A 13,869-nucleotide genomic window follows, 5' to 3' on the forward strand; every position below is an offset into this window, starting at 1 on the left:
CCATAAATTACATTGAAACACTTGTTTAATTTTTTTCAGGCCCAACATAATACAAGAATGCTGGCTACGTATGCAGCTATTGATCCTAGAGTGCAATATCTGGGTTATACAATGAAAGTTTTTGCAAAGGTAATATGCAAAGAAAAAACTTATTTGTACAGCATGATGTTTTCTGATACAGCCACTGAGTTTACCTTTTGCTTAACACCAACGAGAAAGGAGATAGCAGAATGCTATTAATATGAAGAAACACTCTTTCTTAAGCTGACTTTGTTCCATTCTGATTGTGTCTGTCTGACTCAACTTCTACCTGAATTTTTCAGCTTTGGCACATTATAAACAAACAAACAGAAACGCTTATTAACAAGTTTTCTGGTTTTATGTTAGGCAAAAATGGATTTTGAGTTTTCCAGATGGTGCTTGATTTTGAAGATGTTTATTTTTCATACTTTGTAAACCTGTTTTTATTTAAGAGATGACTGCGTTCTCTGTTAGTGGTGGGTTTTTTGTTTGCTAACTGGCATAGTTAGCAATCTTGAATAATTGAATGTAAACTCAGTATTTTGTTTAAAATGTATTTTTTTCAGCGCTGCGACATTGGTGATGCATCCCGTGGTAGTCTGTCTTCATATGCCTATATTCTTATGGTTTTGTACTTTCTACAACAGAGAAATCCACCAGTTATTCCAGTTCTTCAGGAGGTATGCTTATGTTAAAAAAAAAAAAAAAGAGGCTGCATAAATTCATGTATGAGAAATCTGTGCATTTAGAGTCAGAAGGATGAATGAAGCACAGAGCCTTTCCTCGTTAGTAGGTTCTTAACTCCCACTTTGTTTTAGTGGGTAAAACTGAAAAAGAAAATTATGAAAAAATTGGGTATCTGTTGGACTTAAATTTTGCTGTTGTGTTTACTTGAGATTTTGGCATTATGATACCTATATGCTGAGCAGGATTTTAAAAAAAGAAAAAGCAAGTGGAATGGAAGGAAGGGAATTGTAATTCAGGTTGTGCCAGATGCTCATAGGATGTAACTTCAGCTTTTCTATCAATTATTGTAAGAAATGTCTTTTAAGACTCAATTTCTTATCTGTAGGAGAGGATTTATTTTCCAATTTCATAAGAAGGTGTGGGAGAATAACCATTGATTTGGTACAACTTTAAAGATACCGTTTTACACGTGCCAGGAAACCTTATTAAAACTATAACATTCTGTACCTTTGCGTGGGCTGGGGGAGTATAGCTGGTTAACTGTCTGCCTCTTCCTGGATATACTCTATAACTGTAAAGAGGTTTTGAAGGTTACCCCTTGTCTGCATGCATGAGGAAAATTGGCTTTAACGTAGCAGCTGAGACTCTGACTTCTTGGTGATATTTTAGTAGCAATTGAGAGTTGTTATTTTATTGCTATCCCTGAGAGTATATTAAAATAAAAATGGAATTTCCCCTTTGACTTTGCTTAAGTCTCCTGAGAGATTTTGTGGGCAAGAGGGATGTTGGAATCTCAATGACGTAATTCAATTGTTTTCTTATTTGCAAGGAACAAGTGAAAATAAAATATCCAAGTACTTTGCAAGCGGCACAGCAATAATGCAAAATGACTTTCAAGCGTTTTACCAATGGGAAATTCTGCCTGTGTGTAAAATAATAGCTAAAACTGAAAGATTTCTACTTTTGTGCTGTTCTTAACAACTGCAGATATGTTTGTGGTGACTTTCAAATTACAGTGGTAACTGTGTCGCTCTCTGTTTTGGCAGATATTTGACGGAAAACAGATTCCACAGAGAATGGTAGATGGGTGGAATGCCTTCTTCTTTGATGACATGGAAGAGCTGGTAATATTCTAATTTCAAAAGAGTCACTAAACCTTAGGGCTTATTTTTATGAGAAAATGATTTATTTATAACAGTGTCGTACACAAAGGAGAACTTCCATATCCATGTGGTTACAACGTCCCACTTTAATCCTGTTTTGCTTACATGAGTGTCTGCTTCTTTATATAAATGTATAAAATATATATAAAGATAAATAAGAAAGGTGGCCCTGAGTTGCCCTAATGTCTTCAATTGCATGTAGAAGAAGCGTCTGCCTTCTCTTGGAAAGAACACTGAATCGCTTGGAGAACTCTGGCTGGGGTTGCTGCGATTTTACACTGAAGAATTTGACTTCAAGGAGTATGTGATCAGCATCCGACAGAAGAAGCTGTTAACTACATTTGAGAAACAGTGGACATCGAAATGTATTGCTATTGAAGGTACTTACACACTTGAGATGGATGAATGCTGTTGCTTCCGGATCTGTTCTCATAGTTGGACAGGATCTTTCTGTTAGCAAACTACCATGGTTAAGAAACCTATTGTTTGCAAGTCCTACACTATTACAAGTGAGATTAGACTCCTAACTTGTAGTATACCTCTGTGAAGTTCTGTTATTTTATTATAGTTAGTTCTGTTTTGCACTCGTGAGCATCGCTTTGCTTTCTACTGCTGTGTGCTCCATGAGTTCATTTGAAATGGAATTCTCTGTATTAGAATTCATGTTGCTGCATGTTTTTTCCAACTTTGCTTTGTTTTTTTTCCCCTGTCTTTACACAGATCCTTTTGACTTGAATCATAATCTTGGTGCTGGAGTCTCTAGGAAAAGTAAGCTAAGTCTACTAATGATTAATCTTCACTGTTTTCTGAAGTGGTGTGCATTTTCTGTTGTTTTGTAATAATTTTGTCTTTCTTCATTAGTGACCAATTTCATAATGAAGGCATTTATCAATGGGAGGAAATTATTTGGTACCCCATTCTACCCAGCTGTTGGAAGGGAAGCTGTAAGTTTTCAAAATTTTAGTTTGGTTTTTAAAAGCTTTTCATAATGTTACTGAAGACTGCAAAATCAGCTTTAAAGCCCAGGAACACCTTCAGGAGCTTTTGCAGCTATTTGTGTAGCAAAGAAAACAGAGTTGCAAGACATTACAAATGTGTGATTTTACTTATTTTTTCTAGTGGGTGGGAAAGGGAAGAGCTCTCCCTTAAGGAGGGTGATCAACTTTTTGTTAGCAGCTGACCTTCAGAATTTGTATTCTGAGTCTCTGTTGGGAGCATGTTCGTATGACATGCTATGAAGAATGTACTCCTCTCTGGTACAGGCTCCAGTCATCTGTGTGTAATAAAGAACTATTTTTGTGTATAAGTAAATCATCTGAAGTGACCATTACTAACACCTGCTTATTAAGGTGCTTTCTAATACAATTTAGGACTGTTATCACAAATGGCTGTGAATAGGGTTTGTGTTCCCAAGTGATTTTTAAAATCTTACACATTTAAAAACCAACCAACAAACAGATTTTTCCTGGAAAACGCGTTAGAATGCGAGCTGGCGTCTTAGATAGGCAGGAAGGCTGATCTGTTATTTCCCTGCATCCTTACCTCTCTGGTATTTTATTTTATTTTTTGCTTTCTCTATCTGCAGTTTTTGTGAATTTGTTTTATAGGTTCTTTGGTGCAGTTACTGTGTTCTGTTTTGTGCTGTATCTAGTAAAATATGATCTGTTTTTATTGGGGCATTTGAGTACTGTTATGATACAAATAATAAGAATGCTTCATCAATTTCCCACCTGAACTTTGTTTAGTCTAGGGGGATTTAATCACAATATCTAGGACAGAACATAGATTCCTTTAGAAAGCATACAAGCAGTGATCAGATACCAAAATGTATCGCATGCAAAAAATTGCCTTTATGCTGTAAGGAACCTTGGGGAAGGTGTAAGGTAGGTAGAAAGCGTGAGCCTGGATAGGCTGTTATGGAAGTTTGGCCTCAGGCCTTAGGACAAACCCTTTTCTAGCTATAATTGCTCCACTTCTCTGAAAAAGCTGCAGTTATCCAGGGAAAGGTATTGTCTAAGGGGCAATAAAATTTAGGGAACTAAAGATAAGGCAAGTCTATTTTTTTTCATTTTTCAGTCTTTTAAAATAAGTGGTTTATACATTGTGTCTGTCTGGTGTATTTTGATAGGAATACTTCTTTGACTCAAAAGTGCTGACAGATGGGGAATTGGCGCCCAATGACAGATGTTGTCGTGTGTGTGGAAAAATTGGTCACTACATGAAAGACTGTCCGAAGAGGAGGAGGTAAGTAATACACAAAGCTAACTTCTTAAAAGTTACAGTCTTTGAGATTAAACCATGAGAGAGTTGGAGATTTGAAGTTTAAATAGAAATGAAGCAAATGCTCTGCATTGCATAGAAAATCAGAGCTTCATATCTGATCCTGATCTAACCATCCAATTTTTGTTTTTCTTAAGCTATTTATCATCATCCCTTCAAGTCTTAAAAGTGTTCACTCAAGCACACACATGGCAAAATCAGTCCATATGTTAACATTTTTGCTTTGTGATCCACTTTAAATATGTTCTTCTTAAAATTTAAATCACTCAGTTACCCTTTATAGTGTAAACTTTCAGTTGTGGACCATATCACCTGATTGTACAATTTATGATGTGTGTATACTGGTGATGTTTGGAAGGTAGTATTGAATTCAAACTGTTCTATATAGTAACATACCTTTGTAAGCCAGCTAAAATCTTATTTATTAAAATCTAGATGCAGATTATATCATGCTAGTGTAGCCACTTAATGATCATACATCTGTACATCAATTGCAATTATGTCATTGGTTCCAAGACTCTTGGAGAAAAGAATTCCTATTACATGGTAGGTCGGTGTCTCCAAAGAAAGTTCATCAAGGATTGACAAATAATTCACACTCTTTGCATTTTTACATCTTTACATTTTCCATGAGCCATCCAGTGCAGGTTGTCTGACTCCTCCTATAATCTGTGGAAGCCCTTAGAAGTCAGTATTTTATTGTTACAGACTGAAGTCTGGGCTTTTTCATATAGTCCTTGTGTTCAATTATGTATTCTATAATTCTTCCAAAAATTCTGTTTCTTTTCTTGCTACTAAGTCCTTTACTAATTACAGCCATTTATTTAGTCTGCAGACTTCAAGATACATGAAACTGGACTGGGCCCCAAAGTCACAGGTTGACCTTTTCTTTCAGCGACTCTCAGTAATACATTCCTCACAAACACTAGCACATTGAATTGCTTCACCTCTTTCCTTCTATCTACCTCAGGAGGAGTTGTGATCTGTTCCTCCCAGAAACTGCTGCTACAGTGCAGCCACCTGGAATCTCACATGAATAGTACATACAGCTCACAAAATAATACTCAATGCTACGGACTTCATGTGGAAGAAGACTTGTTTCTTGTCTTGGTTCCTGATCACTAATAGTTCTCCAGTGTTTTTGCATTAGTTCTGAATGTTTGAAAGAGCTTCTGTGCCCTCTTTCACATCCTGTGCAGGTTCAGGGTGCTAATGCACTCTTATAATACGTACTCCAGGTCCAGTCAGAAGGAGCCTTTACCTACAAAATATGGTTAACTTGTTTTTCCAGTATTCTGACTCAGTTGGATTGTTGCATAAAATTAACTCCCAAACTAATTGGCAGGCTGAGCCTGCTTAAGTGTGGGTACAGTTCTGGACCAGTATTCAGGTAGCTTCTGGACGATACTGGGGAGTTTCTGAATTGGTTGTTTGTACAAACAGGTTACTAACCAGATTAGATTCTGAAAGTTCCTTTTCTGGTATTCCTAAATTATTTATATGCTGGTACAGCTGTTGGTTATGTAACCATTTCCTTTGCATATACCAATGTAATAACAGAGTTTTTTTCTCTGTGGTTTTTGTATTTGTGCTCATAAAAACTTGCCAATTAGGTTAAAGAAAAAAGAGAATGAGAAAGATGATGAAAAAGAAGTGAAAGAAGATGATAGAGAAACAAGAGAGAAGAGGTGTTTCATCTGTGGAGATGTGGGTCATGTGAGAAGAGATTGTCCTGAATTCAAACAAGCCCGTCAGAGAAATAATAGTGTGCCAAGTAAGTAAAGCTTCTGTGTTCTTAATATCATTTTAAAGTCCTGAGATCCATTCTTTCTAGCTTTCTATACAGACTTAGTAATTATCTTCAATTTTTTTGCAACTGATGGTTTCAGTGATTGCAAAATAAACCCCTTTTAGTCTAAGTGCTGTTTTTTCTGCAAGGGCAGTAGAATCTATTGAAATTCAGGCTTTGCATGGGTGGTTAAAAAAAAAAGTACTTAGCAGTAAGTATAGTGTACTTCAGTGCCTTGCATTTATTTGTCTTCCACTCACACTGGGTGCGTTTAGTGTGGTAACCAAATTAATAATTGAATGCATTTCTTCTTCCAAGTGTTTGTTAAATGTTAGCTAACCCTCCATCATGTGTGAGAGGTAAGTAAGTGTATTTTCACAAGAAATGAGTGGTTTTAAGTAACGCTCTAAAAGCATGTAAATACATTAGGAAGCTGTTGAATCGCTGTTATATAATCTAATTGCAAACCCATTTAAATTAGGCTCTAACAGGTCTACAGTACTTGAGAAAGTAAGGAAAGAGATGATAAATGAACTTTAGAGAGAACCTTGTTGCTTTCTGTATTCCATTATTCCTTTTTTTCTCTCTTTGCCCAAAAAGTTCTTGCTGTTGCTAATGCCATTTGAAATCCCACAGCTCACAGCAATTGTGTGGAAACCTCTGTAAAGTAGCCTTTCTTACCTGTTCATACTAGGGTTTGTATTGCACAGAATTAAATGTTGACTTTAGCTGCTGTAAATTTTACTATCAGCTGTTACCAATAGATGGAAGGCTTTCCACTTAAAGGCAGAAGTTAAAGTGATTTACCTATGCTGTGTCACACATTGCTTACAGTATCACTGATTCCTGGTTCCAAGTTCATTATTCTGTAACCCATAACCTTGTGCTTTTTGTTTAACTTTTTGTTCTTTGATTAGGCAGCCAGTTGGTCCGAAGCATGGTAAATTCACAGCTAGTGGCTGTAAGCCAGCAGCAAGTGGAAGGACCCTTGCGCACTAGACAGTCGTCAGAATGTGTAAGTTCCAATTGGCTGCAAAGTAAGTAGCTTTAGCAAGCCAGGAATTTTGGGCTGTGCTAGGAATAAGTTTGACCAGACTTGTTTAGCAGATTGTGGATCTCTGAATGACAACATTGCACTCTACCTAACCAGGTAACACTACATCTGTGATTTGTAATGCAGTGTCTGTTTGAGATTGTTCGTGATGTTTCAATATGGAAACTGTATAGTCAGATTTCATATGAGAACTCACAGTTCTTAAAGGTCAAATTCAGTATCTGTCAAATACAGGTTAGGGTGTCTTGTGAAATCTTGTGCTTGGTTGTTTCTGGCAATATTCTGGAGTAACTAAGAGAGGTAAAACTCAGCTTATCATTAAGATACTGTACTTGTGGGTTTATGACTACTGTGATTTTCTTTGGCTTAAGAGGGGACTGCAAGAAACAGACAGGAAGCACAGTAAATCATACTTTGGTTCAGATGTGATAACAGGAGAGTCTGCCAGCAAGAGCTAGAAGAACAAACAGAACAGTGGGGTTCCCTAGGGCACGTTACCCAGGATTGTGGCCAGATGGCTTTTGAATATTGCCAGGGAGAGATTTCACAGTCTCACTGGGCAACCAGTGCTCAGTCACTGTCACAGAATAGAAATATTTTCCTCTTGTTCAGACAGAAATAAAAAATAAGTTTTTACAGAAAATGCTGCAATACTGTCTGTTTCTGTGCCTTCAGCAATGACCTGATATCAGCATATGGAGGATCTAGAAAGTTCAATTTCTTGTTTAATAGATTAAATAACAATTAAATAAATAATAAGAGCTTATTTTGGAATCGCTAAAGTGTCTGGCAATAAGAACTACTCTGTTTAGAAATAAGCTAAGTCTTTAATGAGACTCTGGGCTACAAATAAGCAGGCTGGGGAAAGACTGATTAAAAATGAGAAACAGATGTGTAAAAACTCTAATGAAGAGCTTGTGGTTAATATTTGCTCAGAATCATGTTTTTGGTGGGATGGGCCATGTTAGCAGGCTAAATCATCTGCTGGGGAAAACAAATGTCAGTTGAACTGCACAGGTTTAAACCAGCAGGAACTTGGGCTTAGTAGTTGGGATATTGCTGGGGAGTGCTCTGCATTTTTTTTAACGAATAGAATAATGCATTGTGTACTTATTAAAGAAAAACACTATTAAATTGCTAATGGACTAATCAGAAACACATACTTTTTTTTCCCTCCAGTCTGATTCGCATCAGTCATCTTATTCTCCACAACCTCAACAATTTACACAGAATTCCTCTCAGCCAGCCTCCATTAACCAGACTCAGCCACAACCAATATCCCAGTCTAAGCACGTTCCACAGCCACAGCAGGGTGCACAGCCACCCCATCAGGTCCAGCTGTCTTTGTTTAACTTTCCCCAATCTCCCCCAGGTCAGTATTCTACCTTGCATAACCTGGGACTACTTCAGATGCACCATCACCACCAAATTCAGCTTCCCAACACTTCGTGGCCTATTCACGGGCCTGTTATTCACTCTGCACCGGGTAACCCTCCTCATTCTACAAATGTTCCATTTTCTATGAGATCTGGCAGCAGCAGCACCACAAATAACCAGAGCAGTGTAAGCTTGAACGATCCCAGTATCATCTTCGCACAGCCTGCTGCCAGGCCCATGGGAATCCCCAGCACTTCTCATGAGGGACACTGGCACAATCCTGTGACTCCAAACTCACTGGTGAACAATGGCACTGTGGGGAATTCAGGTAATTCTTCTCTGTTGTATCAAACCTCTCACACTTTGTGTACAAATGTTAAATGCTACAGAAACAGCTAACTCTTCCAAATTTGTTTTGCATTAAAAATACAGTGCTTAAGAAACCAAGTTATTACCTTCATTGTCTTAATGTTTTTGTAGGAAAAAATTATGCAGCTTGGATCTTTGTTAACTTTTAATCGTTGATCCTATTTGCCAGTAATGGCTGTGCAACTCATGAGAAAACATGCATTCAACTGAGAAATGTTCTAATAATTGTTTGAGTCTGAAGTTTATTTCTGTGAACATGCTTACAAAATCAGTTTCTGTTTATGATGCTGTATAGATTATTAGATGAATGCTGAGACTGCAACTATGAATTTGAGAGTCTGGCAGACACATTGTCCTCTTGTATTTAGTGCAACATAGGCATGACATGGTTTTTATACAGTCTTTTCTCCTATCGTTTATTCTGCTTCATTTAACTCCTTTACTATTGAGCTTATTTTCTGAGAATACATCATAAATGTTTTACCTGCAACAACTGGGCAACAGCCTTTTGCCTCATACCAAAGCCAAGTACGTCTGTATGTTTGAGGCTGAGAAAAATAGTGTGTAGTAGTCAGAGCCCATATAGTTTTTTATAGTATGTAGTAGTCAGAGCCCATATAGTTTTTTATAGTATGTAGTAGTCAGAGCCCATATAGTTTTTTAAGCAACATAAAAAATGGCAGCCCCTGAACTTGCATGTAATGTCTTTTGATTTAATTGTGTAACCCTTCCAATATTTAAATATATATATCTTCATAATACAACATGATGAGGCAGTTGTTCATCACAAGGGGTGGAAATTGGAATTGGGAATCTCTTGCACAGCTTTTCTCTGCACTAACAGAATAATTGACAGCAACAGTAGGTTTTCATCTGAGTTAACAGTGTTGGCTGAGGTATACTCCACCAGTGAGTTTTTAATGCATCTGTTGAGGTGCAGGGATTGCATGGTTTTGTATTTAAAGCTTTGTGGAGAAGATATTCTTGAGGATACAGGAGCTGCTACAAACGTGCTGAATTTTCAGTGTGCTTTGTCCCTGAATCTCCATCATTTCTGATCTTAATTATTTGTCCAGGCTCATCTGCCCTTTCCTCCATGCCCAGCCAGCCCTTATCCTCAAGCACCTTCTTCCAATCTGACTCTTCTCACCTGAGTAGCTGTGTTCTTGCAGGCTGTTTGCTGAATCCTAGTTTCTCCTTTGTTCTCTTTCCTCAAGTAGTCCCATTTTTCATCATGTAGTCCAGTCTCTGTCTTCAGTCTGTTTCCTTCTGCTCTGTTTCATTATGTTGGTGGCCCTTCCTGAGCAGGGGGTTGGGGCTTGGTGATCCTTGAGGTCCCTTCCGACCCACGCCATTCTGTGATTCTGTGATTCTGTGATTATATTTGCTTCTACTATCATCTTGCCTTCACAGTTGTTGTCCCAGGTTTCTCGTGCAGTCTCAGTACTTTTTCCCCCTCAAACTATTTTCTAACTTACTGCACACCTTTTCCTAGTTTTCGGTCTTGGAGTTTTTCCTTTTTGTATTTTAATCAGCTTTGTTTCCTTTATGGCTTAGGTGGTATTTTAGGTGATGTCACTGGATAGGTCCATAGTAAAAAAAGAGCTGCCTGCTTTCTTTGGAGCCTACTTTATACTTGCATGGGACAACTTGGGAATACTAAGTCCGTGGAAAACTTTGTCTTGACTTGCATGAACTCGAGTTAGAAGGAACAGATTTGCTTTCTTTCCAGTAGACAATCTGATCAGAAGTAGGGTCATTACAAGTTTTCAGACATAACTTTTTTTATGCCTGCTGCAGAGCCGTGCTTCATTACTATTTTTAAACCTGTAGCTTACTTCTGTTTCATGAAAGTCTGTCTAAAAGTTTTATGACTAAGCTGAAAGGGAGCTGACATACTGAGAAATCACCTGTTTCTTGAATGTATTTATTTATTTTTAAATGTACATTGTCTACATTTTTAAATTAGTGGGCACTCTAATGTGCCTTGTGTGTCTTAAAAACCTGGAAGCTACAAGCAAAAAGAACAGAAGTAATACAGCATTTTGCATAAGCTGTTGTGTGCCGTGCCTCCTTGGATGCTTGATTTCTCATGCTTAATTCAGCAGTAATACTAGATTTGTGAATGGAATAGCCCATAATTTTCGTATTTATTTCAAAAGTTTTTAATCTTTCTCTCTAGAAATCAATTTTAAATTGGTCTCTTGACCAACTATGTACTGAGTTTCTTAAGCATAGAAGCATTAGTGGATTTTCAGTGTACAGTTTCTGAGAGTTCTTTCTTGCAGGACAATACTTTCCATGTCTCACATTAGCAATAGTGAAGATCTGTGTGGGCTCAGATGTTAGTGAAGTTGTTCAGAACTTGTATTTCTCGTCATGAGTGACGTAAAAGTCTAATTTATTTTTGTGTGGAATTGTGAAATTGTAGGTCTTGATTCTAAGTACTGATTCATCATATGTCTTCCCCACCAATCAATTCTATCATAGTGAATAATGAAGTAATTTAGGTGGTAATTTTTATTGATGTACTCTCAAAAAATAAAATGGTAGCACATTGGACTAGACACGTTAAGTGCCCTGCAAACTGTTATTTGAGATGTCAATTGTATTTGTGACTTACTGTTTAATTATTTCAACTTGCAATGTGCTTTTCCCTTTCAATTGAAAAATAGATCAGGGTTTCCAAGGACAGTTTGGTAAAATGAACCCTCCTTCTGTCCCTTGGGACCATGGGACCCCTACCCATTTTCCTCTCCTCCGAGGAGCGTGGCCTTACAATATGCCTCAGAACTACATGCAGCAGGGAAATGCCAGCTATCCACCGAACAAACCTTTCTACCCTCAAGGTACTAGAACTAGTATGTGAATCAACAGCTCATGCAACATGTCTCTTTACTGTCTCCAAGGCTTTACAAGCCAAGGAATCATGTTTCACTTGCCTAGTCTCCCTCGAACCATAATGAATTCAAGAGTCAAATCCACACTTATTGGCTTTCTGTATGGATTAAAATCTTTGGGGGAGGGAAGGGGTTAAATCAAATTCTGAACTCTGCATCAACTTGCACTCTTGCACTTCCAGCCTTTTTCCTCTACCGCTGGTCTCGCTGTAGAGCCACCTCTGCTTTGCTAGGGTTAAGATGATTTGCCCATGAGTTTGTTAAGAATTGGAAGAAAATCTTGTGCTGATTCATTTTATTTGTCTTTTGTACATTGCTTGTGGAATGCCTTTACATACATGAAAGCTTACAAGACTGTAGAATAATTCAAGTTGGAAGGAGCCACTGGAGGTTATGTAGTCCAGCTGCAATCAAAGCAGTGCTGTCATCAAAGTTGTATCAGCTTCAGGACTGACTTTATCTCAACTCTTCCTAATGCTAGTGAGGTAAAGATGTTCAGCATCTTCCAGGATTGGGAAAGACAGTAAGAAAAATACCCTTGGCTCCAGTAAGAGAAAAACTATGCCCAAATTTTACTTGGAAGCTGTGATTCCTGTGTTGCTATATAAAATGAGAGATACTGGCACCAAATCTTCTTCTCTGTTGGCCGTAGTGAGGTTTCCAAGTGAGACCCTCATTTTAATATTGTGACGTTATTCTTGTTGAGGAGCTAAGATTGAAGTAAATTCATCTATTAAACGTTCTGAGGGGATTTTGCACATAGCATTAAAATAATACTGCATTGTCCCACCAAGTGGGATAGCTGTACAGATAGCACGTGTGTCAATCTAGAAAATGACTTTATTTCTAAGTAAGATTAATACATTTAATATAGCCAAGCACCATTAGAAATGTTAACTTGCTGAAGTAATTGTAATCCATTTTCTTTTAGCTGGTCCACTGATGCAGAGTAACCAGCGGTTCTCGCTTCTGTCTCAAGGACACCCACACTTGAATCTGAATTACATTCAACAGAAAAAGTGAAGTTTAATGGGATTGTGGGTGGGTGGAGGGAGGGGAGGAAAAAATTCAGGTTCTGATTTAAAATCATAATGCAACATGTTTAGATACAAGATTATTTAAGACTGTTTTTAAACTGTATCATTTGTACATAGATACGAACTATAGTTTTTACTAGTATCACAAAATGAAGTGATACAAATTTCATCTATTTTATTACCCTATTTTTAAGGGGAACTGTGTTTTGTTTTATCTTGATAAACTGTAAAGAGAGAGAATTTTTAAAATTAAGTTCTTTATTTTCTATTAGCTGTATTCATACTTCGGTTGCTTCAGACTTTATATATATTGTTCTAAAAAATAAAATTAGAAAGGGATTTCATGTGTTTAAAAATTTGTCACTTCTATTCTTTACAGAACTATGTAGTGCCAAAAAACTTTTTAAAAGAAAAATAAAACTGCAAAAAAAATGGATATAAGACTTTTTCCTCTTCCCTGTTTGTATATTTAATTAAAGTACAGTAACAAAAGCAACTTTGAGATATTTTAAAGGAGAAAGTTGACTTGCTTTAATGAGCCACGTTGTTCACAGGCAGTATCTTGCACAGTACTTGATCTAAGTGTACACTTTGTTTTCTGTTTAAAACCTTTCTACTGAGTATGAAAATCTGGACAAAACAAGCTGTACTCTGAGACAGTCCTAAAGAACTTAGTTTGGCATATTACCTTCTGTGGTGTCAACACCCAGTGGTTGGTATCAAGATATTTTGGCAGAATCCAAATTTTATGTATGCAGTGTTCAAGAGACAAAACTGTCAGTCTAAGGTAGAGTAGAAAATGAGTTAAATACAACTCCATTCCTGTGATATTAATTATATTAAATGTACTAAGGTGAGAATTGTGATTTGAGTAAGAACTTTGGATATTCTTAATTTGAAAAACAGGGTATTGCCGAATGCTAACTCCGTTAAGAGATGCTAGAGCTGAGCTAACGTGTCATTTTCTTCCTAGTCACAGGTAGGCCATAAGTGATCTGTCTTCAAAGTAGTGGTTTACTGTTCCTAAATTTACTAAATAACAACATGTTTCAGGCAAAAAGGGGTATTTTACTCTACTTGAATCTTTTGATCCTGGCTAGTACTAGACTTAAGGAAGATCCCTTAAAAAAGAACAAGCGCTGGCTATATAGTGGAGATTACTTAATGAAATTGGAAGCTAACTTAAACCCAT

At 37.2% G+C, this 13,869-nt stretch overlaps 1 protein-coding gene across 1 annotated transcript in view; it reads left to right on the forward strand.

The window, feature by feature from the left end:
* The window catches only part of TUT4 (terminal uridylyl transferase 4), a gene marked incomplete at both ends in the record, with an annotated part of 34,557 nt that extends 20,937 nt beyond the window's left edge, over positions 1–13,620 (forward strand). Inside the window, 13 exons of the mRNA XM_079536325.1 lie at positions 40–129; positions 588–701; positions 1,755–1,832; positions 2,074–2,251; positions 2,592–2,639; positions 2,733–2,815; positions 4,000–4,115; positions 5,765–5,925; positions 6,858–6,955; positions 8,174–8,699; positions 11,416–11,589; positions 12,572–12,659; positions 13,584–13,620. Coding sequence (XP_079392451.1) covers positions 40–129; positions 588–701; positions 1,755–1,832; positions 2,074–2,251; positions 2,592–2,639; positions 2,733–2,815; positions 4,000–4,115; positions 5,765–5,925; positions 6,858–6,955; positions 8,174–8,699; positions 11,416–11,589; positions 12,572–12,659; positions 13,584–13,620 — 1,791 coding nt within the window. The remainder of the gene's footprint in view (positions 1–39; positions 130–587; positions 702–1,754; positions 1,833–2,073; positions 2,252–2,591; positions 2,640–2,732; positions 2,816–3,999; positions 4,116–5,764; positions 5,926–6,857; positions 6,956–8,173; positions 8,700–11,415; positions 11,590–12,571; positions 12,660–13,583) is intronic.
* Positions 13,621–13,869: the final 249 nt, after the last annotated feature.

The sequence above is a fragment of the Tetrao urogallus genome, assembly GCF_951394365.1.
Source record: "Tetrao urogallus genome assembly, chromosome: 5".
NCBI classification, from domain to species: domain Eukaryota; kingdom Metazoa; phylum Chordata; class Aves; order Galliformes; family Phasianidae; genus Tetrao; species Tetrao urogallus.